The sequence below is a fragment of the Myiozetetes cayanensis genome, unplaced genomic scaffold (genome assembly GCF_022539395.1).
Source record: "Myiozetetes cayanensis isolate MyiCay16 unplaced genomic scaffold, myiCay2020 scf1, whole genome shotgun sequence".
Lineage (NCBI taxonomy): Eukaryota > Metazoa > Chordata > Aves > Passeriformes > Tyrannidae > Myiozetetes > Myiozetetes cayanensis.
Window position 1 is genome coordinate 67255219 of NW_026086604.1, and position 27835 is coordinate 67283053.

General features: G+C 34.6%; 1 protein-coding gene across 3 annotated transcripts in view; it reads right to left on the reverse strand.

The window, feature by feature from the left end:
- Positions 1 to 566: 566 nt before the first annotated feature.
- Positions 567 to 27835, reverse strand: part of VSTM2A (V-set and transmembrane domain containing 2A) — a 50687-nt gene continuing 23418 nt past the window's right edge. Inside the window, exon 5 of one of the 3 annotated variants that reach the window (XM_050307450.1) lies at positions 567 to 26940. In XM_050307450.1, the coding sequence (XP_050163407.1) occupies positions 26852 to 26940 (89 nt within the window). In that variant the 3' untranslated portion in view covers positions 567 to 26851. Of the gene's footprint in view, positions 27201 to 27835 lie in introns of all 3 variants that reach the window. The other 2 variants (XM_050307459.1, XM_050307467.1) reach the window with 2 other exon arrangements.

A 27835-nucleotide genomic window follows, 5' to 3' on the forward strand; every position in this document is an offset into this window, starting at 1 on the left:
TAAATGCAGGTGAAATCAGAAGCTGGACACTTAAGAAATCTTCCTTCTGCTCAAAGTGAGCTTTTCAGGAACTAAACACACAGTTAATAGTTTATTTTTGAAAGTTGAATTCCGTAACATCACCTCATCTTTGTCATCTGCTCATTGGCTATTGCAAGCGTGTAACCTTCTAGGTTGTCAAGGCTTTCTCTGGCTGAACTGAGCATTTTCTCAACCAGGTTGTCTTTGAAGACTCTCAGTGAACTGGGTTAGGTTATACTATGTACTAGCCCCTCATCAACAGTGTAGTAATAGACTTTATTTTCCCCAAATTTTAAAAGAGTTTTCAAATTGTTGGCTCTGAGAGTAAATTACCTTAGAGCTAAGGGTCCGCAGCTATAGCAATTTTGGCTGTTTTCTTGGGGGAAAAGGCTAATCAATCTCATAACATTCTGCAAATCCATTTTTGTTTAAAGAAAAGCAAAATATAAAAGTCAAACAAGCCAGCTCAAGGAGAAGGGTGTGTGAAAGAGAGAGGTGTAGGGTTTTTTCTGGATCTCAGTAAGAAAAGTCTGACAACAAATGGCTCAATAAAACAGCTGTTTTAATAAGACAGAGTAAAAAGAGGAATACAGATAGAGAGTAAATCTTGTATCCCTCCAGATGCTGAGACCCCTGCTTTCGTGCAGCATGGGATTGATCCCAGATGAGTTTTTGCATTGCATGCTCTGCAGATCTTGCCTGTGGCTGAACATCCTCTTTTTCGGTCATTCAAATGATCATTGACATACAGCGGTTTTTCAATTAGGATCACTAGAGAGATACTTTGTTAAGCGCCAGTACTGTCAGGAACAAATCAGAAACATCAGAAGGTATGTAGTTCAGTCCAAGCTGGTGGAATTGCTATTTCTGAAACACAAGTATTCATGTCAAAAAGCTACCGTATTACAGTAAAAGAGTGTTTTATAGCCTACTGAGGATTTTATGCATGAGGAGAAAAGCGATGTTTAATTCCCTATGGTCTAATAAGTAAAAGGTTGTTAAAATAGGGTATGATTTTAGTTTTTTTAGAGACAATGACAAATCTCCCATTGATTTATATGAGTGAAGTAAAATTTTTATAGAAAAGGCTGACTAGCACTTCCAACAAAACATATTTCTTAAGCTTTAAATTCTAATTTAATTCTCAAGGTTAAATGCTCCTAGAATTTCTCAATAAAATCTAATTATAGACTGATTTTTTGCTAATGCCTGTTCTATTAGCAAATATACAAATATGTCTTAGAAAGCAGGTGAACACTTGATTTCATACTGTGTTGGTGGTTTTAATATGTATTGTAGATGCAACAGCAAATTATTGAACACTAGTTGGGAACAGCTTGCATTCATAGCAGGTCATAAGGCTTAAGCTTTCATAACTGCAGCATATGTTGCACACTGGGGAACTTGCCAATTGACCTTCCACTCCTTGGCATTCTGTGGTAGCTGTGATTGTTGACCAAGACAGTATCCCACTTATTTTCTTACTTATTCTAAGTGAAAATTGCTTTGAATTATGCCACTGAAAACAGATATGGGAGACTTTTTAAATTTTTATTCAGGGTACTTGGATGTGTTAGCATATTTTAATAAGAATTGCACAATACTCTAAAACCTTCATTTCTGATGCAAAAACCCTTACTTTTTGTTTTTATATAACTTATTAGATCCCCACGTTAGTTTTGAATGCTGTTTTGATCCACAGTTGGTTCTGCTGACTTGGTTCACTCTCACTGTTGTGAAAATTGTGCTCCTTCTCAATATCAATAACAGTATATTGACACAAAAGGCTATACTTGTTTGTTGCCTGATGTACGAGTTACGAATGGACCCATCTGTGTTGCTTCCTTCCTATAAATACAGAGATACATACTGTCATCTGTACTCAAGCCTTCCTATGCTGATTGACATGGTAAGGACCTACCAACTACAGAGTAATAACATAGGTTTTCTGTACTGTGTAGTATGAAAGTGGGAGGTTTCTTGGATAAAATGCAAGAGATCACATCAACCTTTAAAGTTGAGGTGATTTTACTTTACATATACAGTATATAATGTATAGCTTATATACACAATATATAATATACATCTTTTTTACTCAGTAATCTTGAAAGCCTGCAAACTAGTTTTTACTGATAGATCATATGTTAGCAGATCATGGAACTGTTAAACAGGGTAATTGTGGAACAATAATTAAGCAGTCAGAGAAGATTATAGAACATTTTAGATCTGTCTACCTTGTGTAAGTATGTTGAACAATTAAGAAAAATGCAGTATATTAATAAAATTTGGCTTGACATAGTAAGTACTGCAGTTCCTACTTATACCGCACTGAATACTAGCTTCTGGAATTGCAGAACTAGAATGAACTTGTGGGTTCTTTCCACCTTTCACATACATAATGACTATTGGTTGTTACACAGTTTCTGAATGGGAAAGTAAACCACCATGAAGGGTCCTGAGTCATTGCAGCTGCACTGTGATTTACCCCATACCTATGCAAAAGCAGTTCACTAATCATCATCTAAAAGCTGATTCAGCTGTTACACAGCCTTGTCATTGGGTTAGTGTTTGTGATTCATACTCAGGTAGCTGTTACCACCAAATTGTATTGTTATTCTTAAAAGGAAGCCTGTAAGAGAAGAAAGAAAAACCTGAATAACATTAACATTTTTTTTAGGAAACATTTTCACTTCATATTGCAACTGTTAGTGGAACATCAACATGGAGTTTTCTCCCTAAAAAACAGGCAAAATTTTCAACTACAAAAGAAATTTTTCCTTATGTTCTACATAATTAAGTGGACCAGTTAGATACGTTGATGAACACAAGGGAAGAACATAGAATAGATGCTCACTTAGCTACTTACCAGTAACAGAGTATTGACAAGGACCATGCATGCATTTAGTGGACTGTGGGTACTGCCTGGAAAACCTCTGAGATACCAGTATAGCCACTCAGACGAGGGATATCTTCTATAAAATATTACAAATTCTTCCAAAAGAAAAGAATTACTAGAATAAGAATCAGAGTTTGGAGAATTCAAACTATCGAGAGGGAGGTCCTGTTGTTGAGAATTCATACTCCAATTCAAAGGGCTAATTGTGCTTCACAGTAAAAATGTAAAAGGACAATGAACCTCCTATAAATAGATCACCAGGAATCTTCTTGTCTCTAGAATTAAGAATGTTGCCAAATTGAATAGAATGTGTCAGAGCTGTTATTCATAGTCAAATGATTTTCGGGAAAGAAAGAGGAAATATTGTATATGAGTGCAACTGATTAGTAGAAGTTTTAATTTTATATAAATCACATGCAAAGCATTTAGAAAAAAAAAGCTGTGAAAACACTTTGTTCTTCTGTGTCCAAACTTTTGCTTTGTCTGTAGTGTTTAAATATCTTTAAATACTTGAGATCATGAAGAACCTGGGCAAGAGAAAAAGCAATCTAGTGAATTGTTCTACATCCTCTATAGAGAGTAATAGAATTGTTCTCTCTCCTCTGTTTTGCATAAAGGTGAATGCACCTTGGATACTCACTGTGACTGTACTGGGCATGATATAGTCAGACACTACTTTTGAGTGATAGTGGTATGACCTACAGCGTATTGGCCTAAATTTCACTGCTCAAATACTGGGATAAATTATTTTATATCCACTCAAGTGTGATTTTTTTTTTTTTTAATATAATCTGCTCATCCTTGGGTTCCTATAATCAGCCCTCAAGAGTAACTGCCATGGATTTGCATGTGATGTTAACAGTAAAAGAATGGGAGGTATTATATAGAGTTGGAGCCATACTCAAAAGACCAGAGAGCACCCTGTAAATATCTGCAAAACTGGAGTATATACAGGACAGTGAGTTACCTGAACCTTGTGATTTTTTTTCATCTGGAATGTGCCAGAAATTCATGTGTTTCACATTTTTAAATCCATTTGTGGAGTATTCTTTTAAGTGAAGTTTTATATAAGTCTCTTATGTTTGTTTTCTATTTTTAATAGATAAATTTTCTAATATAATTGGGAGATGCTTTATTTTATATATATATTAATTCTTAATGTCTTAGACATTATGGGTTTCCTCAATTTCTTACTCCCTCAAAACTGAGATGATGTGCAAGAAGACAGAATGCTTAAAACAACAAAATTTGACATGTGTATCCTGGAAATAAGATTCATGAGGTTTTATACTATGGATCATGGCTTCACTAAACACTAGGTCAATTTAGCAGAAACTATGGTCACTAGCTACTTTGTTATCACTATCCTTTCTTTTTTTTTTTTCCTTAAAAATTTATGCCTCAATTAAAACAAAAATTAATTTAAGAGAATTTTCTAAATTAAAGTTAGACTAAATGATTACAGAAATGCCATTCTATCCTCACTAATAAGTAGCTTCTCTGTTATCTTCTGTTGGCTTCTAATGCTGAAATTCCCTCTATGCCAGTCAGCCAAGAAAACTTCAATTTTCTGCCTTTCATATTTTTCATTGTTCTGCTAGAATGGGTAGAATAGGCATGTTAAAATTATTAAATAGTTCTGAATTTTTGCAGATTGGATGCAAATTGATGGGTTTTTTCCAGTTACAAAGTTCAAATATTTTCTAAACTTGCTTTCCTTATGCCAACTACATGACAATGTCAAATAACCAAATTATCTCTTTCAAGAAATTTAATTTCTTTTTTTCACCATCCATTATTCATAAGGGAAAAACTTCCACATAGACTCACATGAAATTGTCAATACTTGCAACTAGATTGAATTTCTTTAGCTATGTCTTACGTCCAGGTTTTCTCTCATTGTAGGTCCTCAACCAATAGCCTGTTTGCTTCTCCCAAGCCCTCCTCCAAAATGACACTGATAGGTGCCATAGCTTATGGAAGATGCCCTTCTTTTTAAAGTATGATCTGGTTAAGCACTTCTGTGGAAGATGCTCCGCATAGCAAAGTATAGCAATGAGTTGAATATTTTGCTTCTTCTATTGTAATAGAACACATACTGTTTTAAGTTACATGTATCTATATATCCTGAGCTGCTTATTACTAGTTAAAATAATAAATTTAGAGTTCAGCTAACAGCAAAGCAAATCTCCTGGCTTTTCCAACTATGCTTCTGTTCAGGAAATACCCCACTGACTTTCATAACCCACTTGCATTTGATTTCTGTGGAAAGTAGAAGGCAGTAAAAGAGGAAGTGGTGGCATCCTACTACTATAATATCTGTAGGCAGTTACTTCAAATAAATAATAATTCTATTTTACCTGAGATTCATGGTGCTTCCTTTTTCATAAAACAGCACAGAAGAGCTCTTCACAGTTTCAGGAGAAGGGCAGAAAGCTTCTGTGAAAACATGGTGGACTTTTTGTCTTAAGAGCCTGGGTTTTGAGTAAAAATCCTGAAATGATAACTAATTAACAAAAAGAAGAAAGAGAAGCATACCAGCTAATTGCTGCAGTAGGACTTCTTGAACTTCAAGGAAAAAATTAATATTGTCCTTGCTTCATTGTAATTATTCAGATTTAGCAGCAAAATACCAGTTCAATTAATCAAGTTAAACTTAAAATATACAAAGCCAAGTAATTTTTAAAAAAACAACCCCAAAACTTTGAGCATTAAGCAAATGAGAGATAAAAGTCAAATGTAGGAAGACATGATTGGAGAAGATATGTTATAGATATGGTGGCAGAATATGCAAGATATAGACATAAGTTAGGATGTGCAGCCTAAGACAAATAATATAACTTTATTATCATAAAAAATCAAATAGCTGTATTTGTACCATGACAAAAGAGACATATACCTCATCGTTGAAAAGAAGAATCTGATAGGATATGTGGGAGGTTAAAAATACCTGCAACTCAGCACAACTTCCCCATGGTTACTGTACCATAAAGGTCATAGATAGGCCCATAAACAGGCTGAGCTAATGCCAGTAGATGCAGTCAATATTACCAAAATCTTGAGGACCTGCTAAAACCAAATTATAAAATTAAATTAGAAGAGGCTCTGCTTACAGTGACATTTTCAGTGGAGCACCTGAGTGTCACAATCTTGCAAGTGCACGAAAAGACAGAGATGACAGAAGCAAATCAGAACCTGAAATCAACCTGGTCTTTTAATGTGACAGTCTCACTCTAAACTCTAAATGATTAGGAGAGAATGAGATCCTGAGGTTGTATTGTTCAATTTGATTCAGAGTTGCTCAGGCTTATAGCTGAGGACTATGCTTGGGACTTACAGACCATAATATCAGTTTGACAAACTGCTCTTGGGTAAACTACAGGAAAAAAAAAAAGTGAAGTACTACAAGCATATTATAGAGTAAGATGTAGGATATTTTTACAGGTAAAAATAATTCCATTCATTGCTGTCACATGTAGAAGCTACCAATCAGTTATAAGAAAATAACTTTTCTTTGAATGAGCACTGTTTAACTCAATTAAAAGTGGAGACTTGGCAGAACAGACTTTGCATATTTGTGAAAATCTGAGTTGTTTAAATGGAGTTATATTTTTATTATGAAAGTTTCATAAACATCAGAAGAACCACATTAGTTTATGCATGTTAGTCAAAGTGAAACAGACTGGTCTTCTCATTAATTAATCTTGTTATTTAATGAATAATACCGGTGATGGAGTTACAGAGTTTGTCACAAAGAAACCACAACATGGAAACAGCAAGAGAATAACGATCCTTCTCTCTTTCTCATCAGTATACTGTCTATGAAAGGCTAATACAATTTCAGTACAAAATTGATGGAATTGCAAGAGTGGCAGGAGTATACATAAGAGAGAACGGAAAGGTTTGAAGCGAATAATAATTTTCCCCTCAATTCAAAGCTATTTCTCCTGGATGCAGTCATCTGAATATGATTTCATTTCTTAAAAAGAATTCTCTGTTTATTGTTTTTACCTTTTTAATTTTCTTTAAGGTGATATCCTGTAGAAAAATAGAAAAAGATAGTGCTGGATAATAAAATAGATATCCTAATAGCATTTGAAATGTTACTAGGATGCTAATAGTCAGAAGGTCAGTAAATAATTCATTTGGAGGTTAAGAAACAATGTCATGCCTCTTAAAATATTTTTATGAAAGGGAATGTGAAATCCATTGAAAATTTTGTTGAGATATGCTGTCAGAAATTAACTTTACTGCATTTAACTGCTATCTTGTCAGACTGAACAAAATTCTTAAGTCTATTGAACCAAATGACCTACATACCTACTTGCTTTTCTTCTCTTACCAACTTCTTCCGTTGTTCCACTTTTCTCTAAGAGCATGTCAATAGTGATAATTTGTTCTATAAAATGTTGGAATTAATGGCCAGCAGTGATCAAAGATGAAGTGTAACAGAGACACACAACGGTGACAGACAGATCCTCTTGGGGATACTTGGCAGGATGTTACCAGGGGTCAGGAGCAAGGGGTACTAGTCACACAGAGAGAAGTTCTGTTCCTGGGTAAAAAGTGCAAGATCCCTCTCCTAGGGAAGGAGGGGAGGTGGAAACCATACCTTTTCTACATGTGGTTGTGTGAAGTAGACATGCACAGGGCTCTCTTCCTTCATGTGTTGAGTAGCAGAGCTCACACAGAATTCAAGAATTTGATTATTGGATTTTGATAGAATTCCCAAAGTCAACCCTCCTATTTTACTTTCAGATCTTGAAGTGAATGGTGTGTCATTTCAAATGTCATAAAGTTTGTAAACTAATGGAGATCAACTTCTCTAAATAAGAGAAACACAAAATTAGAAAGTGTTGAAACACTAAGAAAAAAATCCCTTTATTTGCACATGGAAAACTAGTGGTGATTAATTGAGCATCCCAGTAGAAGATGTTGTACTTGGATCAACAGGCCCTTGTACTTCAGGATTCAATAATATGCTATAAATTGCAAGGGACTTTTGAAAATCATCTGGGTAAGTGACTGATTAAGCGGAGTTTATCAATACTATAACAAAATATACTTTTATGCCACTGGTGATTAGCAGTTTGTTGACTTTTTCTTTTTTTTCTCTGTGTATGGATAAAAGTCCAGGAGGCAGGCATAAACTGAAATGAGGAAATAATAATTTTATGAAGTCTCTGTCAGAGTCAGAGAGGTCAAGCTTCCTTTAATTTTTGTCCTGACAATGTTGAAAGGTTCACAGAATCTCAGACATATTTTTAAGCATTTTGTGACTTTTCTTGAATCAAAGCCAAATAAGTAGCAATGAAATAATTCTATAGAATCACCTCCCTTATTCTCTTAAGATTTTATTTTTCTCCAAATACCTTTTTGTTGCTGCTGGTTGTGACAATAAGAGCTCCATTGCATTGAAATAATCATCACACAAGATCCCTGCAAAACAGATGCCTCTAGAAATTCTTTTCTATCTTCTCATTATCATGGGAAGAAGTCCTTCAACCATCTTCAAAAGCCCTCCCAAAAATGTGGTTTAAGCTCATGTACTCATGTCTGTGAGTCACCTGCATGTGCATCTGTGTAGGAAGTGTTGGTCATGTTGGTCATATTGGTCATCATTACCAATTGTTCTTTTGTTTTTCATTTCCAAGGACTTAATTTTGAGCTATCTTCTCTTTCTGTTTACGTTGTAGTGAATACAGCTCCATATGATTAGAGTTGTTCTACATGGCAGTTGGAATCTATTCAATTTAGTGATCTTAACTGATTTTTTAAAGTGTTATTTTTTTGGTCAGGATACCTATTTAGATTTCTGGATTAACATTAGAACTTTCCTTCAGGTTGATAGCTGAGGTACTTTTAGTCCTGCATTTTGTTTCTGACCTTGTCCACTATCAGTGTGTTTGCATTTTAAACTATATGTGAAGTTGGGTGGTTTCAGAGGATAATGGGCAGTTTTAGCAGTATCACACTGTACTGATATGTGTTGTCTCATATTGTTCTGTAATGTGGCTAGATTTGAAATTGTCTGTAAATGTTTAGGCAGACAGTGGGCCTATGTCTGAGAACTGTTTAGGTTCTCAGGATACATATAGATGAAATGACCTTTACTTCCTCTAAACTGAAGAGAAGGAAGGGATTAAATAACTTTGAAAACCCTGTTAGAAACCTGTCATCAGCAAGACTTTTGATGTCTTTGCAGCCTTTCTAGTTTTGAAACTATAGGTCTTGGATGTCTTTTATGGTGTGCTAACACTTTTCTTTTGACAAGTTTAAGGAATATGTACTTGGGAGAAAAAATTCCTATTGTTACCCCAAGTTTTCTACCTTTTGTGGTGAATCCATATCTTTCTTCATTTTGTCTCACAATCCTTTGTATATGGAGCAATGGAGGGGGAAACTAAAGCCAAACAATATGCTAAAAGTTGAAACATACTCAATAGAATTAAAGAACGGGTTGCACACTGTGACTGGTAAAAAAACAGGATCACAGAAAAGAAGACAGGTCAACATGTTACTTGCTGCAGAAATTGAGAGGCAACGGAAAAATGTCTATGCATGTAAGAGAAAGCAAGGGACACACATTAAGAAGCTGGCAGAGTCAGCAGAGAAACAAGCCAAGAAAAACAGATGCCAGATCTAAATACCAATTCTGTAAGGACTGAATCACTTATTCAGCAACCATACATTGACTGCCTACAATAATTGACATGGGTACAATGCTGTTGTCTGCTGGGGGAAGAGATTTTGCATACTCAGATTGAAATTATTCAGAGAGGTCAAAAATGGCTGTGAAATCAAGTCTCTATTTTTTGATCATACAGATACCATAATGATCCAGATGTCTGCCCTTCTACAAATCACTGAGCAGCTCTCTGGGCTATAAACATAGTGTTCAAAACACATTTGACAACTTAAATTACACATCGCTGTCTGATATTTATAATGTATGTATGTGTCCAAATACATTCTCAAATGTATTTGCAATACTTAATATAATCATATCTTTGACAACTTATGCTCTAATGATAAAAGATATAACAGACTGTAAAAACATGGATTAGAATCATCAGTGTTGTGTTCCTTAATCCTATATGGTTTGGAATTAATTGAAAAAGCTACCTCTGATACAAGAAGGCATTGGTTCATGCTCAAAATTGTCAAAGTGATCTTTCACATTTGACTTTGTTTTTAAATTTTACAATGTAGGATGTAGGGACCTTGAAAATCACCAAGTTCATTCCACTGCTCCCATACAGGATTAATTGTTTGACAAACTTTCTGATAACTGTTTGTTTAATCTGTTTCTTAAAGCCTCTAATGAAAGAGACCCTCTGGTCACATTCAGTAAATCCGTGAAAAACAAAATGAACATTGTAAAAAGGGGCCTTTGAGCCATCCAACTTGTGCAGTTAAATAATTACTTGGAGAAGCCTTCACCATGTAGTGCACACTCTGTTCTCTGAACCATTTCTAGTCTTACTGTAGGTGTGGATAGATATAGAAAGAAAAGATACATTCAGAGCAGTCAGTGCAGACATGTTATTAAGCCATAGTATTGCACAATATAGAAAGCAGAAATAAATTGTGTTGATTGCAATTTTTATGGATGATGGTTTTTGAAGTAAGATTTTTTTTTTCTCTTTGACATAGGGAATAATTTTAATAAATATGCCAATATTTCATGTTTATTTTATGTAAAAGTTTGGTTTTTAAGATGGAAGAGCAAATTGTTACAGCTGTTTTTCCCATGCTGAACACTGTTTTTTGTTGATGGTATGTTGGTATTTCAACTGATTTGGATTCTTCACCATTTAGAAATAAGTAAACAACTCAGAGTTTCCACGATATGTACATTAGGGTGTTGTCAGTGAAGATGGTGTAGCTGTATGACCCAAGGTTATAGGTATTAATTTAATATTAAAGAAATATCCCCTTATTCTAATCTTAGAATTAGGGAAACACTGATGGAAACAAGTTGTACCTGCCACTCCAATGCTTAATGTCGAAAGCTGGGTTTGCTTTGGAACTGGTGCTGTATCATTGTTACAGAATGAGTAAGTATTTTCAAAGTTACCATAAGGCAGTACCTAAATGACACAATAATTTTATAACAGTAAAGGAGGAAATAAGTATGATATCTTATAAATGAGTAGCAAATGTTTGTTCTCTAAAAATTATCCATTTATTAAATGTTAAGTCATAGAAGTAAAATGTCAAATTAGATTAAGGTTTCTGCTTATTATAGATTAATAATTTTTCCTTGATACTCTCTTTAAAAGTAGTGTATTGATCATTACACTAATCTAGCTACTAAGTTTGTGTATATTTGAAAACTTATACTTGCATTTTTACCTAATGTGTTGATCTCTTTTATTTTAAACCACTTTGAATGTGTTGCATAATGTTACAAGACAGTTCTGTTTCAGCTGAGATGTGAATAAAATTCAGTCAGTGTAGGATAAAGTGATTCTGATGTTTAGTTTATAAAATACCTTAGGACTGCATAAGAGAAAAGACTGGTAAGATAGCTAGCTTATGTGTATGGCCAGCAAGAGGTTAAATGTTGATGAAGGAAATATGCTCCAAACAAGCCATGTATAGTGAATGGTCACTGTTGGGTAATAAAACTATGGAGATAAACCTTTTGTTTTAAAATTGAGACAAAACTTTATTTCATATTTAAAATTTTACCTGCAGAATTTTTAAGGGGTCATCAGATCTTCAAAATACTTCTCTACTGTGTGATATCTTTGTAGAGGCTGACAAGTTTCTTCTCTCAGTAACCTATATGAAACTTATTCTAAATAATGAAGGGGAAAGGGTTGAAAACAGAATTAAATCCAAGAAAATCTGTTCCCAAATGAAAACTGACTGGAAAAGTATTGCCAATTTTCAGTTTACAGGCAGAAGGAAAAAAAAAAAACAGAACAGAATATTATTTCAACGCAATTGTAAACCCTAATGCATATAGAACAGAAACTCTAGGAAGTGGAAAATGGTAAGAATAATAGAAGTGGAAAATTTTGTCAGAAGAGAAAGGGGGAAGGAAATATAGTCAAAATAGAGGTTTTGGATAATACACACAAAATGTGATAAATAAAAAAACTCCCTTATTAAATCATTAGGAATAGAACTAAAGGTTGCAAGTTATCAAAAGTTTTGAGAATTCATGGAGTAGTTATTTAGACTATATGATGTTCATGGAGTAGAATACTTTGAAGAGACATTTAGAGTTTCACTTGGAGGCATCAGTGATTTACAGCAGTTAGAGAGTCAAGCCAAAGGCCGAGCTGTGTATTGTGTTCAAAGGCATCCACAAGTGAATGGCTTGAGAAAAGGAAGAGCAGGACAAGGTTATAATATGACACTTCTGTCTAATGCTAATTTCATGCTCCAGCTATTTTCACAGTAGAAATCTCCTGAATCTATGTGGTTCTATTTATTTGCAACCCACCACAAATTTCACATCCATAAACCTTTTCAGTCTCCCAAACAACCAACCTATATGAACTTCTTGCATCCACATTAGTTCTGGTGAGGTCTTTTTCACCTACTCTTGTCTGTCTTGAAACATGTTCCTACTGGCTCAATTTGACACCTCCTGTTTCATGCACTGGAAAACAGAGTGAAAAATTTCTGTCCATCTTATTTTATGCCACTTCTAGTTTTATTTTCCTCTGTCATTTCTCCTTTCAGTTTTTTTCTTTTCCACAAGAAAAAGTGACAAATGGCTTCATAGGTAAGTATACAGAAATCACAAAGAAGAGACATTTTCTAATGAAATAAAAACATACTTAGAAAGTGTCAAAGTTTTCTAACATGTGGGAAAACTTAAAGTACAATTAAAACCTAAAGTACAATTACTTAAGTACAATGATGCTGATTATCAACTTAGCATGCACCAAAATAACTGGAGAAAGATGTGACATGTTCATGGAGATTTAGCCAGATCAATATACTTATGATTTTATTGGTTGTATGTAAAGTTTTATGAGATAATTTCTGTTCCTTTTGCCATGCAGAATTGAGCAACTAATGAAGAGTGCTTTCTCTGTCTATGTTTTTATTTTGGTATACCTAGTTTAACTAGTGCTACATAGTTTACCTTAACTAGATCTGGGTTAAGTACATAATTGTTGAGCTAATTAACTTTCTGATCACATAAACTGAAATATTTTGTGTTTCATTTTTCTTCTCTTCCAAAACATTTGTAATAAGTTTGTTGTTATGTTTTTCATATCTTCTGCTTTTTGTCCCTTCACTGCAGAACTACCAGCCTTTTTTTTTTTTTCCCTATTTTACATAATCTGAAGTCCTTCCTTTTATACTTTTTCACTCTTATCAGTTTGAGGCTGTTTTAATGATTTACTCCATATTATTTAAGTCCACAATTATCACCACTCAGAATGACTCTGAAGAAAAGTTGAGCCTCCTGTTATAGCAGTATGGGAGGCATTTTACAATTACTGCCATTTGTCACTACAAAACCAGCTTCAGAACAGATTCTAAGAGAAGCAAGTGAACCTCAAAAACCTCCCACCAGCTAAAAAATTCTCTCTTATGGAGTCCCTTACCTAATCAAGGAAAAACTGTGCCCCAAGCATACAGACATTCAAAGACATCAGAGTTTATGTTTCAAGACCAAATTCCAAATGTATCCAGTTTCCTATTTATTCTACATGCCTTTTCTTGACTAGTGATATTTTAGGGGTTTAGTAACTATTTAATTTGGTCACTACATTATTTGAAAGACTTGAAAACTCATTCTTCTTCCTCATATCTTTTTCTTTTCCTCTTCTCATAAAACCCTAATGAATCCTAATGAAGGCATTGTTTTATATTGATAAAAAGCTCCAACCTTTAGCTGGTTTTGGAGCTCCCAAATCTTAGTCCTTGAGAAGTTTCTAGGAAGCTTTAGTATTGCTACTTTTTCATTTTTAAAAAACAATGTTTTAAAGAAAAATAGCTTTAATTTCTCTCTCTGACATGACACTGTCTGTCTTCTCACCCCAGCAACCTATGCAAACAATCTTACTCATTTCCACCTGAGGACAAATATTTCTAGACAAGAGACACATCAAATCTTTTTCGTCCCTTTTCCTTTTCTTCCTTCCTACAAAGACATAAAGAAATTCAATGAAAAATAAATGCATGAACACATAAACACTCAGAGGACATAGCAACAAATTGCCCTGAAGGAAAGCAGTACAGAGAAGGAAACTGAAAAGAACCATTATGCTTATCAGTGGTCAGTGACAGGCAGTGATCAGGGAAACAATAGCTTGTTTGAGGTAGTCAACCCAGTACATGGCAAGGTCTTCTGGACAAACCCTGCTAGTTTGCTTCTGTGATTTTACTTATGAAGGCTGAGTTTCGTAGATGGCCAATCTGTTAACCAACCTCCATTATACCATTTAACCTTCTATATTTTAACACCAGTAACTCTCTTGAGAAATTTTAAAGAGACATTGCAGCAGGGTGAAAAGGACTGGTGTTTTTTGTGGTGTTTTTTTTTGTTTTGTTTTTTTTTTTTTTTTTTTTTTTTTTTTTTTTTTTTTTTTTTTTTTTTTTTTTTTTTTTTTTTTTTTTGCCAAAGTTGTTGTAACTCAATGTAAGAAAACAAGAACCCAGAACCTGAGACATCTTCTATTTGTGTGGTCTAGAGCTGTGACTCTGATGTTGAAAAAGGTGGAGGTTACCTGTTTTGTTGCTGACAGAATGCAGATTGGTTCAACCTTAGATTGCACTTCAGTGTAAATTCCTGGACTGCTTAAATAATGTCTACATTTTCCTGGAATGAACCAGGAAGGAAGATATAGTTTATGATGTGTCACCTACATGACTTTGAGTCACTCTGAGATCCAGCAATCCACTCAGGAACCTAAGATACAACCAGAAAGGATTTGTTGAAACTAAAAAAAAATCAAACACATCTTCACATGCATTCTGAAACTAAGAATATGTCAGAAGATGACTTTTTTTGGGGATTTTTTTCACTCTTCCTTTCCAGAACAAGGAAAGCTGTGATGGGTTGGTCTCTGCTGGTAACCAAACTTACACTCATCCATTCTCTCCCTCCCCCTCCTCACTAGGACAGGGGAGGAAGAGGAAGAACAGGAATTAGAAACATTTTGGATCAAGATGGAGACATGAAGATCACTTATCAGTTACCACTATGGGCAAAACAGATTTGACTTGTGATGAATAAATTTACTGTCAGTGAAAATAAACATGCAATTACTGATTTGGGTATTGGAAGGAAAAGAATTATAAACCAAACATTTACACACTTAGTGAAAACACCTTTCCCTCCCATTTTTCCCATGCTCAACTTCACTCCAAATTCCTCTTTCCTCCTTTGTTATTGTTATAGGTTACATGCAGTCTCTACAGTGAGGCAACGCACCATGCCAGGTTGGGAGGGGGAGACGGGTATGTGAGAGTTATGATGAGTACACAGTATTTTATTCCTCCACTCCTCACTTTTCTTTTTTTATTTCTCTGTTCTGGTGTGGGATCTCCACAAGTTGCAATCCTTTCCTGTAAGTGCCTGTTCTTCCATGGAGCACCTTCTCCTCTGACTTTGGTGTTCCCTTTGTTGTTCCTTACTTTTAATTCCTTCCTCCTTTTTCTCCCCAACATTTTCTAACCTGTCTTAAATATGTTTTTCCAGAGGCACCAAACACTATGGATGATGGGTTCAGCTTTGTCTAGTAGTGGATCTTTCACAGAACCAGCTGGAATTGACTGTGTCCAGTACATGACAGTCCTCAACTTCTTGTCACAGAGGCCACTACTGCAACCTGCAAACTACCAAAGCAAGGCTTGTCATTTACATCCATTCCATGAGCAAGGGAAGCAACATTTCCCAATGCAATAGAAAGATGCTCTTTATAGAAGGAAGATTAGGAGAAGAGTATATTCTAGGAGGGTACTGTTCCGCTTTGGCCTTATTATTATTAGCAGCAATTCCAGTTCTCAGACTTCTGCCTTCCTACCTCTCCCAGAATTGATCCTTATTTTCAAAAGTAAATGGAGCTCATTTGTTCTTAGTTTTAGTAGTTGCTATGTTGTCAATGTCTTAAATAATCTGATATTTTAAAATGCAGAAATATGTTTTAATAAATTCTAATCAGACTTCTTGGAACTAACTAACAGAAAGCAGACTATGATTTAAAGCTTTGCTTTGTTTTCTTCTTAATGTCATTTTTTTGTAATCTGGGCAAAAAAAATCATATGAGTTTACAGGCAGCTTCAAATGATAGTAGGTTCTTTGTACAGTGCAGCAGAGAAAGCCACCTGAGTTCATGTTAGCTTCACTTATTCACTTTTTTTTTTTTTTTAAGCAAATATGTCTTGCAGTATGTGAATACTTAGAATTCCAGCCTGGTACTTCTGTGATAAAAGTCAACAGGATGTGGCTGATACAGGAACAAGCTATTTTTAGGTAAAACTCCTGAAGTGGGATATAATTTTAAGTCTTCTCTGCATTTTTATTTCTGAAGCTGCTTGCCAGGCTTGAATGATACATGATTAATAATTGAGCACATCATATTTATACATTCCTTTACAATAGATGCATGAGAAGAAAACAGAAAATTAAAGGGGCGGGGAGGAAAAGGCAAAAATATGCTTCTGTGGTAGATCCTGCCAGAAAGACATGAGCTAGTAGTGATGTTAACTTTTCTGCCAATCTACATGTGTTTAATCTTTATGTATTACTTTCTACATTCCTTCATTTTACTACATATCCCATTCTCTCTTGCTCAAATGAATCTGTAGAAAGACTGTTGTAACTGCATTAGGATTAAGGCTATACTGCTTGTTTCTTCTAAAGGACGTGCTGTTTAATGAAAATAGAAGTCAGTTTAAAAGTCAATACAAAGTAATGCTTCTCCTAGATAGGGTACTGTGTAGTCAGAAGGATGGCCCAATATCTTCGGCTGAGTTGACACTTCCATGTTTTCTCTGCATGTGACAATTACCTGCTTGTACTTCTAACCAGAGCAAAATAATATTGTCAATCAACTTCATTACAACATCTTATGACTTTTAAAATCAAAAGTCTCAGTTACACTGCCTTAAAGTGCTAGTGCTAATGTTCTACTTGTGGTATACAGAAGTAACCACCACATCCACCTTTCTTCCCACTAAGAATTGCTGGCAGTAAATTGCGTATAAACCACCAAAGTCTTCCTTATGGACCTTAAAAACTTCTACAGAGAAGGCTAGGAAAAAAAAATTGATTTTCACAGACAAAAAGGAAATAAGATCTATAGTGTAAAAAACTTGAAAATCTTGTAACAAGATTTTATTAGAAGGAAGTCTAAAAGGGCATAATACAGCATGACAGTCTTAACAACTCCCATGATCCTATCTGTGTTCCCAGTCAGAAAAATCTCTGAAAACTCTGCACCATCCTTTTCTGTAAGGGAGACCCTTACTTCAGTATTTTGTGTTCAGCAATAGCCATATCCATATGCTTCTCAGCGATAAGCAGAAATATTCTCCCAGAATAATTTGCTCATGGAACTATATGTTTAAAGGTTATTTTATTCCCCACCAGCAGTAGATGTTTTTTACCTCTAGTTTTGAAACCTGGAGATTTATATTCACAGAATCATAGAATAATTTAGTTCGGAAAGGACCTTTAAGATCATTGAGTCCAACCATTAACCTCACAAGTCAAGTCCACTATTAAATCACGTCCCTAAGTGCTACATTTAAATGTCTTTTAAATACCTCCAGGGATGGTGACTCAACCACTTCTCTCGGCAGCCTGTTCCAGTGCTTGACAACACTTTTGGTAAAGTAATTTTTCATAATACCCATTCTAAGCTTTTCCCGGCACAAATTTAGGTAATTTCCTCTCATCCTGTTTCTTGTTACTTGGGAGAAGAGACTGACACCCACCTGGCTACAGCCTTCTTTCAGGTGGCTGTAGACAGCGATAAGGTTTTCCCTAAGCCTCCTCTTCTCCAGGCTAAACATCCCCATCTATCTCAACTGCTCTTCATAAGTCTTGTGTTCCAGACCTTTCACCTGCTCCACTGTCCTTCTCTGGACATGCTCCAGCACCTCAGTGTCTTGTAGTGAGGGGCCCAAAACTGAACACAAGGATCTGAGGTGCAGCCTCACCAGTGCCAAGTGGAGGAGAATGAACAGTTCCTCAGTCCTGCTTGCTACACCCCCTTCTACTGGATCTGTAGGTTTTGTTATTGTCCTTACAAACGTTCAGTTTCACTAGGAATTTTACTATCTATCTTTAGCAAACATATAGTTACCTTTTGGGATACAGTGGTTTCAGTCATCCAGCTTCATTTTGAGTTAGGGTTTTATCTCATTACCACGTACTGGTATTGGTGTTGTCAGAGATAATGAGTCTAAACCTGCACCTAGTTTTTGTCAGCAACACACAGCAGAAACATGTGTCATGTAATTTTATTAGTTTCAGAGCTTATTATGTAGCTTGTTTCATATATGTCATAATATATTTTCTACTTGTTTGCCCATTAACCACTACAATGGTGTTTTCATTGATTCTGACACATTGAGTACATTCCTCTTTCTCTGGAATGTCTGCAGTTAGTACAGAAACAAATTATTCCAGTGTTAGGTTCAGCTCACTTACACTAGGTACTTAGTGTTCTGGTTCATTGGCAGATCTCGTGTCAGCTTCCTGAATGGTTTCCTTTGAAATTCCCCCCAAAGATGTCTGGGAATTTTTTTGAATGACCAGATGTAACTGTGATAGTTTTAAAACATTTCTGCCACTCTCCTTCCTTGTAATCACCCTACAGCTAGGAAGTCAGAGCCTTCAAAGATGAGCTAGTGAAACAGATTGCACAAGTGCTTCTTATCCACTTCAGCGATATTTATATGGCTTAATAGCTTAACTTACTGAAACAAAATACAGAATACTATTGAGAAATCCACAATAAAATGAGGACAAATAGGATATTTTAGAATTTGCAACAAGAATGTTTCTAGTAGAGCCTCCTTTTTGGCACATGTGATGGCAAATCTTCCTGAACAGTGTCTCAAATATGACTTGTATATAACAAACTCATCATACTGTATAATGTGTTGTATTTCTTTTCCTAAGGAAAATTTGCTTTTATTTGTAGAACGAATATACTTGAAGGCCCTCATACTTCCATACAACTGCCTGCAGTTTTTTTCTGTGTTACATATTTCTGAGGACTACCAAAAGCCTAATCTGATTAAAAAGGAAAACTGAATAAGATGAAAAATTGCTGCATATATATCTCCAGAGTAGAATTGATATTACTGCTGTAACTACTGATTGTAGAAAAAGTGTGAAGAAAACACAGGTCTTCCATCTGCTTCATCCATCTGCTGAGAAAAGAAACTGTTACCATTAGCAGGTCTGTCTCTAAAATTCTGTGTGTTCTGTGTACATTTTCATGACAAATGTCTTAAATACCTGTATTGTTTACCTTTATATATGACCATACTAAATAGCATTTAATTTACCAAATTACAAGCAGCTCTAAGATTACTATTTTTTGAAACAAATGCATAATAGAGCATAATCCCCAGATCTCTAATTAAATTTCATGATTATAAATAATGACTCTTTAAAATGCCTAATAAAAGAGTTTTGGTTAGAGTTAGATATGCTTGATAATTCTTATTTAATATTGTTTTGAGTGAGGATTTTGGCAAAATGTGTCATTTTGACTTGTCTTTATTTACTTGTGTTTTATTTCAATGTTGACATACCTTTCAAAAGAAATAAAACTGGGATTTAAAATTCAGGTCAAATAATATTCTCCAAGTCCATCTGTGGAGGTTAATGCTAAGGAGGGCAGTTTTCTTGAATTTATATGTTAGAAGCCTTAGTCACAAACACAGGAAGTAAGGGAGACTCCTGAGGAATTTTGTTCAATATTCTTTATTTTTCAGTATTTTCTATTTTATTTGTCCCATGGGTTAGGAGCTTGAGAAGGGGAACAACTTTTCTAGTTACTCAAACCCTGTCCAGAGGTGAGCCCAGCCTATATCTAGCAGCTCCAGGCATTCAGCTTTTTCAGAATCCAGACAATGCCAGATATTCTGCCCTTGTGCACAGTACTCTTGTGTAAACTGAGTGGGTCTTGTGGTTTGCACAAGATTGGCAGCAGTACTGCATCCATTATTTCTGCTGCTGCATGTGCATAAAAAGTTCTTTCAGAATTTATTCCTTTGCTGAGTCCAAGAAGTATACTGGAAAGGTTAAAGACAAAGGTCAGATCACCATCACCAGCATCACTCCAGGAGTTTTCCCTCCTCACCTCCTTTCCCCAGTATTTTGGATTCCTCATTAGAATGAACTCCAGGCCATGAGATTTATGTGTGGGTTTTTTTGGTTGGTTGGTTGGGTTTTTTCCATTAATGCAAGTAGTTCTTGTACAAAGACAGCTTTAGAATACTACTGGTGACTTTTTAGGCCTCTTCTGTTAAGTACTAAGAACTATTAAAAAAACCCCAAACAAACAAAAAAACCACACCCAAACAAAAAAACAAAACAAAACAAAACAAAAAGAAACCAATCCCAAACTATCTACAACATTTATGAACTATGGAAACATTGCCTCACTTTTTAAAAGAAAACTACCTAAGGGATGTAAGAAGGCTTTTTCTATTGAAAAGCTAAAAATAATAATAAAAAATAAATTTAGGTACAGAATATTGTTGTTCTGAAAAATATATTAATTTCCTGGGTGCCCTCATCCTTAATAAAGTGTGGGGCAGTGCTGGTGGAATGGAAAAACCTTAAAGTCTCTTTGGGACAGCCATTGTGCAGTTGCAAAAGGTGGGCAAAACCTTCCCCTGTTCAAAGTCCTAATCATTCGGAAGGCTCACAGTTTTGGAAGTAAAGCCTTTGCATTTTGCTAGAGAAATTTCTTTCAGTTTCATTGAGAGTTTCACCTTGTTACAAAGTTGAATTATCAAAGTCATTTTTATAGCAGTGATTTGGTTTGTTAATCCCTGTGAAGGTTCTTCATTGTTGACTGTTGTAGGGAAACAGAAGAATCATGCCTTCTGTTTTCTTTCTCTTACGCATGATTTCAATTAGTAGGTGGAACAACTAAGATCCACCTTTCCCTGACTTTTTTTCAGTGCTTAGCTCCATTGAGTGGATAAAATATATGAACAAAAATAATGTTTCTTGTGCCCAAATTACCAAAGAAAAAGACATTAAGGTGGTTTAGTAAACATGTTGACATTTATTTTTGATAAAGTGTAGATTCCTTCTTTTCTATTATGAGGAAAAAGCAACATTTTCAAAATTGGAACCTGTACTGGTTAACAATCAAAAACTGAAGGGTATCATTGGTGATCAGAAAAATTGGCACCTGATTTTTAAAGAAGTGATTTAAAGGGTCTGTTAAATCATTTTATATGGAAAATAATCAGCAGCAATAAACATAATCTTCTATCAGAAGTAACAAAAGAAGTCATTGTCTCCTTCCTTCTCAATTGAATATACAAGGATATTATATATAATATATATAACTTTGCTTAAAAATCTAAACCCCATATAATCTAAAAGGTTATAGTTATATAAATCATTTTGATAATGAATTTGCTTCTTCAAAGTTTTAAATGAAATAGTTTATTTTAAGCAGCTAGTTTCAGACCCAATCTCTTGTTTTTCAACTTCATGGCACATAAAAACAGGAAAGGAATTAATAGTCTATTATGTACATTTTGGCTTCCTTTTGAGCTGTCACTCAAGTAAATAGTCTCATATACAGTTAAGACCTCTTTCTCTGCTGTACTGTTAACGTAAAGGATCATTTCAATAAGTAAATTCATTTGCTCCCATCCGAAGACCATCTCTACTGTCAGAATGATATAGCTGGAATTCAAATTACATACATATATCAAGATATTTTGAGGTGATAGGGCACTGTAGACTTTTAGACTATTGTTAAATGAAAAGATTCTCTTCCCCCCCCTTTTTCCTTCCCACATTCGTTCATAACAAAGGTGACATTATTTTGACCTCTTTCACCTTGTAAGTAGTAGTAAGATATACAGTATTTTGGGGGTTTTAGAATGAAATTTTGGTAAAAAAAATAGTAGATAAAGGAGAAAATGAAATAAGATTACAATTAAACTTGACTCTCAAGAAAGTACACTTCTGTTTCTTTGCAAATATCTCTAACAATTGATTGTGATTCACTGTCACAAACCAATTTAACTTTCTTCTTTTATTGATTGGATGAAGAGCACTAGAAAAATATGTATAATCTTTCAACTATGTCAATAAATTTACAAACTTTATGAGTGTGAAATCAAATAAGTAAACATTTAGGAAGCTCAGAACAAAAGACTGAAGGCATTTATGGTGAGTTGCATTAAGCAATTTACTGTGTGCTTAGCATTGTGTATCTGAGCTAATCATGAACATTAACCTTTAAAAATTTATATTGCAAAGTTTGATGATCCCATTCTTGGTTTCTAATGCTTTTAGCTCTATAAACAACATCTGACATTTACCAATAATAATGTCATGGACAAATATTCCCATATCCTGCAAATGACAAAGGTTTGAATTGTTTTGTTTTCTTTTGTTGTTGTTGTTGTTTTGTTTTGGTTTTGTGTTGGGTTTTGTTGAGGAAGGAACCAAAGACTGACAACAATGTAGTCTTTTTTTTTTTTTTTAACCATGAATTACATTATGAATGATACATCACTGTAAAGATCATTAGAAGTTAAATGTTTAACACTGAAAAATATTAGGTAAACATTCAGATTTTTGCAGCAACCACTGTCTTCTCATTTTATTTGAATGAAGTAAAAATACTTTAAAGAATGAATGTGAGAAAAACTGTTTCTAGGGCATGTTCTTATCCTAAATCACAGCAGCACTGAATTATGTGCATAAGTATGAACCTCCAAGTAGTCCTATTGCATTTGCTATGGTGTCTCATATGTTTATACCTATTTCCGATCTTTGCCTTCAGGTATTGCTGTAATATAAATTTTCAATGTTGAGAAAGGAAAAAAAATAACAATAACTCATGATAGATTCAACATTTACTATGCACATTTTCTAGTACCATTCTTAATAGGAGCTCTGAGGATCTTAAATTAGTCTTCAAAGTTTTTTAAAACCTATGATCCAAGCATCCCTCATACTGCACAAATTTGAAGAATCTACAAAAGGCAATTAAGAAAGGAAAGTTCAAACGTTACACAACAACTTGTATGCATGAAATTCTAGAGTTTAAAGGAATATGGGTAACCATAGAAAAGGAGAATTTTTGAGACAAGTTCTGTTCCTGTACTAATCATTGGGTAGTAGTACAGAAATGCTACAGATCTTTTTTTCATGTAATACAAAAATTGTCATTGACATTTAATGGGGCTGAAATACGTTTCTTTTAGCCTGATGATATATCAGATCTCAAAGTGTGTGAATGTAGATGGCATATACCTTGAAATACAGAAGTGTTTCATACTCACCCATGTTTATTCTCCCATTAAAAACAAAAACTCTTGGAATGATCAGAAGAGAGTCACATATACAATGAGGTCTTGGGGACACAAAGTGAGAAGCATGAGTCATGTAAATGACCATCTCAAAACTGGACTGTTTTTGTAGAAAGGTTAAGGACATTGGGTTGAGAGATTTTACCGCTGCTAGATGTAAATTGACCTTTTAGATACCTAACTCAAGGAAGAGCTTTAAGGATATAATTGAGCTATTTATTTTATCAATTAATATTAATAATCAATTAATATTAAAACCAGACTAGAACTGCATCAGACATAAAATGGCAGTAGTTGCACTTCTATACCAAATATTATTCATAACTCAATTATTAGAAAAAAGGAGGACTACTGAAGCTTGACTTCCATTATGAGAATTTCTAAAAGCTTCAGGATGATTCTCAATTTAAAGAATGGCTGTTAAGATGTTAAGACACAGTATAGAATTTAGAAATGCAATACTTTCTCCTGTTAGGAGATGCTGCTGCTGCATCCACACATATTGGCAGAAACTCTAAAGCTGTGTTCTAGATCTACAACCAAAAAGGCTGGATCAACCTCATCTGAAGAATTTGAGTGTGTTATCCTGTGGAGGGAGGAAAGAGAACAATTATTGTATCCCCTTAGCATCTCATGCAAGATTTAAAGGTTTTTCAAAAGTCCTACAGATTTCTTTTGGCCTTTTTTTGCTGACACCGTTGAACGATAGCAGATCACAATATGGCACTTTCTTTGGTAATGTTTCCTGACTTGCATCACACTAGGCCAAGTGGTATATAATTCTGCTTTTAATTTCATCTGGTTCTTTAATCTGAATTCCTAGTACATGATGATTTATATCCAAGCAGCTAACAACAAAAAGTAAAACACAATATCAGTTTAACATAGTAACAACTTTAACATTGTGAGGCTAAGGTGCTCTATAAAATGCCATATGTCACTGTGGGAAGTTTATATGACTGTGCATACATGGAATATTCATACAAGTTATATGGATACAGTAAACCAACAAAAAACATGTGACATTAAGCATTTGGTTCCATTTAAGACCAATGGAAACTGAAGTTTCCTAACTCCAGGCAGGAGGTTCTCATATCATCCAGTCATAGGTATCCATTTCATGGCGAAAATATAGATTTCTCTCCAGAGTTCTGAAAGTTTGGTTCCATATGTGTGTTCAGAAAGTGAGACTTCAAAAAGATCTGACTTTTGGCTCTTTTCTTTCCTTTACATCCTTTCTGATCCACAATATCGGTTTTGATTCAGAACATTTAAATGGGGACTGGTTTTAATCTTTTTATCAGTAGGCTGTTATTACTTTGAAGCAAAACCTTTTCAATACACAACATTCCAAGTGGGTCATAAATTTTATGTTAATATAGAATAAATTTTTCCTTTTTCTCCAACAGTTATTCCTGATTTGTCTGTATTAGACCAAATGTCTTCTCTCTTTATTACTGCATAGTCTAAAATCAAAGAAAGACTGACTATTCCCAATCAAGTTTATAGTACAGAATGTATGGAAAATTAGATCAGCACAAATATGTTATCTTCTTTTAAACCATCAGTGTTCCAAAGTGTTCATTCTATGCCCCTAATTTGTGTTTGCTCTTTGAAAGTAATGGAGGAGGACTTCGGACTTATGAGAATTTTGAGATAAAATGCTAGGCTTGTTGACCACACACTAGTGAGATATTAAACATATGTTTTTTTACTTCCTTCTACATTACTTACAAAGTGGGGAGAAATCACGCATCTGACCACATTGCAGCTACTTAATGCTGCTGTAAATAGATCATAATAAGCATGTGGTATATGTGATTGTCTGTGCTGATAAATGAAAGGGTGTGAATTTTTCAGCATCAGTGGAAAGAGGGGAACAGGAAAAAAACCTTCCTGATTGCAGCTGCAAATGGTAGCAATTTTTCCTTCCTGAATTAATGAATGTAATTCATGTAATGCATATTACATCATTCAACAGCAAAATTCTCATGTTCATTTCACAGACAAAAAGTATTTTAATTAAGAATATCAATGAGTAATGAAAATCCACTTCCAGAAAAAGCAAAGAAAGATGCTTCTTTGGCCATGTAGAAGGAACTGTGATGCAAATACAGTTTGTCAGTGTAATAAATTCACTTTCCTATAACTCTTTACCAAAAGAACCTTCTTTAACATGTTCTGGTTTATTTGTCTGTTTTCTGTTTCTAACGTTCCTTTACATGCAGTACTTGACTGCAAACCTGCATTTTACAGTCTCTAGTGATCAAATCACTTCATCTTCTATAAACATCACAAGTCAAAAGAGCTTTCAGCATCTGAACTCCAACACAACATACAAACTAAAATAATTCATTGTCTAGAGACCATAACAAATTTTAATGTGCATTTACAGAGTAAACAGAGGGCTGAAGGGAGTCAAACCAGTCAAAGTGAAGATATGTATTACAAAATCCACACATTACTGAATTACAAAGTAAAAGTGATGTTTTGTCAAAAAAAAAGAAATAAAAATGTCTCTTGGTGGCACGACATATAGATAATATTAAAAACTGGCTTGCATGAGGACCAAAGTATGTCTACTCTGAAGTTATATCACACAGACTGTAAGCAATTTACAGAATTTAAGTTAGTTTTGCATATACAGGAGTTGCAAAATTAGAGAAAACACACTGAAATATAGAACGCACACACACAAAAAAAAGATGTATATATATAAACCTCCACACAATCATCAGGGGTTGGCCTAAGTCTGGAATTGCCACCATTGAACAAGAAGCAAACAAAAAGACAGGAAAAAACCTCACAGGGGAAGAAAAATAATATATTAAAAAGAGGGAAAAAAAAAAGGAAAAACAAAGCACCTCAAAAGAAAAATACCCTCATTTGTTTTTCAGAAACAACATCCTCTACTCTTCTGAGCTGTTTTGTAGAATTAATTTTCTCCTCTCTATTTCTTATGCCAAAAAAAAAAAAAGAAAAAGGGAAAAAAAAAGGCTTTTTGATAAAGTTTTTGTGTATTTTATTTGAGTCGATGTTAAATCACTAGGGTTTGTTTCATTATTTGGCCTCTTTTTGCTTCCAGGCTGGAATGGTTCTTTCAGTGTAGGAAACCAAATGTCATCCATGGTTAATTCTGTAATACTGATGACTTGCAGGCCACCCCCTGAGAAGTCAAGGATGAGGCTTCTCCTTGCCAAAAGAAAAGGAAACTAGGTCTTGCTGTTACAAAACGTTTGATTACATCACACCAGTTCTCTTCAAATAAAATATCAGTGATACGCCAAAGAAAATAAGATATATCAAGAAAACATGTGGTATCCTCTTCTTTTTTTATAATATTTATTTTATTTTACTTTATTTTATTTATTTAGTAATTTTGTTTGTACTTCCTGAAGAAGGTGCTCCTTGTGTAGAGATTTAGAGTACATTGGGTGCAGAGTGGTGGTTGGAGGTTAGGGTCAACTTTGCTGTCCGCTCCGTGGATTTTACAGGCGATTTGCTCTTTGCTTTAAGAAGAGAAAGTGATATTGGAAAAAGTCAGCACTTTTAGATTAAAGCAAAGCACCCTTCACAAAGCCACAAACAAGAAGCAGGACAGAAAGTCCATGGCTTGTAGCTATCCTCGCACCTGCGGAAGAAGTTATAAGATATTCGCTCATCTTGCAGATTTCCAATGCTCCTTATAAGGCTGTTTTAAACATATACATTTATATATTTAATTAGCTCGCCAGGTTGGCTCTGGTGCCCATGAATGTCTTGGCATGCACTGCAAATAACAACACATACAAAGTATTTCAGTCCCAGGGAGGGGTTTTTTTTTCTTTGCTTTTTTTTTCTCATCTGTCTTTTTAAACAATGTTACCCAGTGAAAACATATACTAAGAGGAACAAACACAAACACCTTCCATCTCAGAGTGTTCTTTACAAAATCATTTCCAGCATCACATCATTGACTGCTAACAACAAAATTATGAAGTAGCTAAAGACGTTTTTTTTTTAAACTGGAGGAGACCCGGCAAATGGCTGTGCTAATATTTAAAAGGGGAAACAGATTGCCAGAATGTTTGTATTATTTATTTTTGAGAAACTATATTTTCCCAGAGGTTTGGGTTTTTTTAATAAAGCTATGAAAACAATGTTACATATAATTATTTCTAAACACATGACTTTATATTTAAGCATGCTAGCACGAAAAAAACATTTAGGATTAGACTAATTAAACTGAAATGTTCACACACCAAGAATGTAAGTATTTAGATGTCTTACATACCAAGTCTCAGTGCTTGATAACTCCCTATATCCTATAGAATCACATTCCAAATTTGAAACATATTACTTGAGGTGAAAACTATAAATTTAGTTTGGTGCTATTAACAGAAGTTCCAATTATATCAGGTTAAT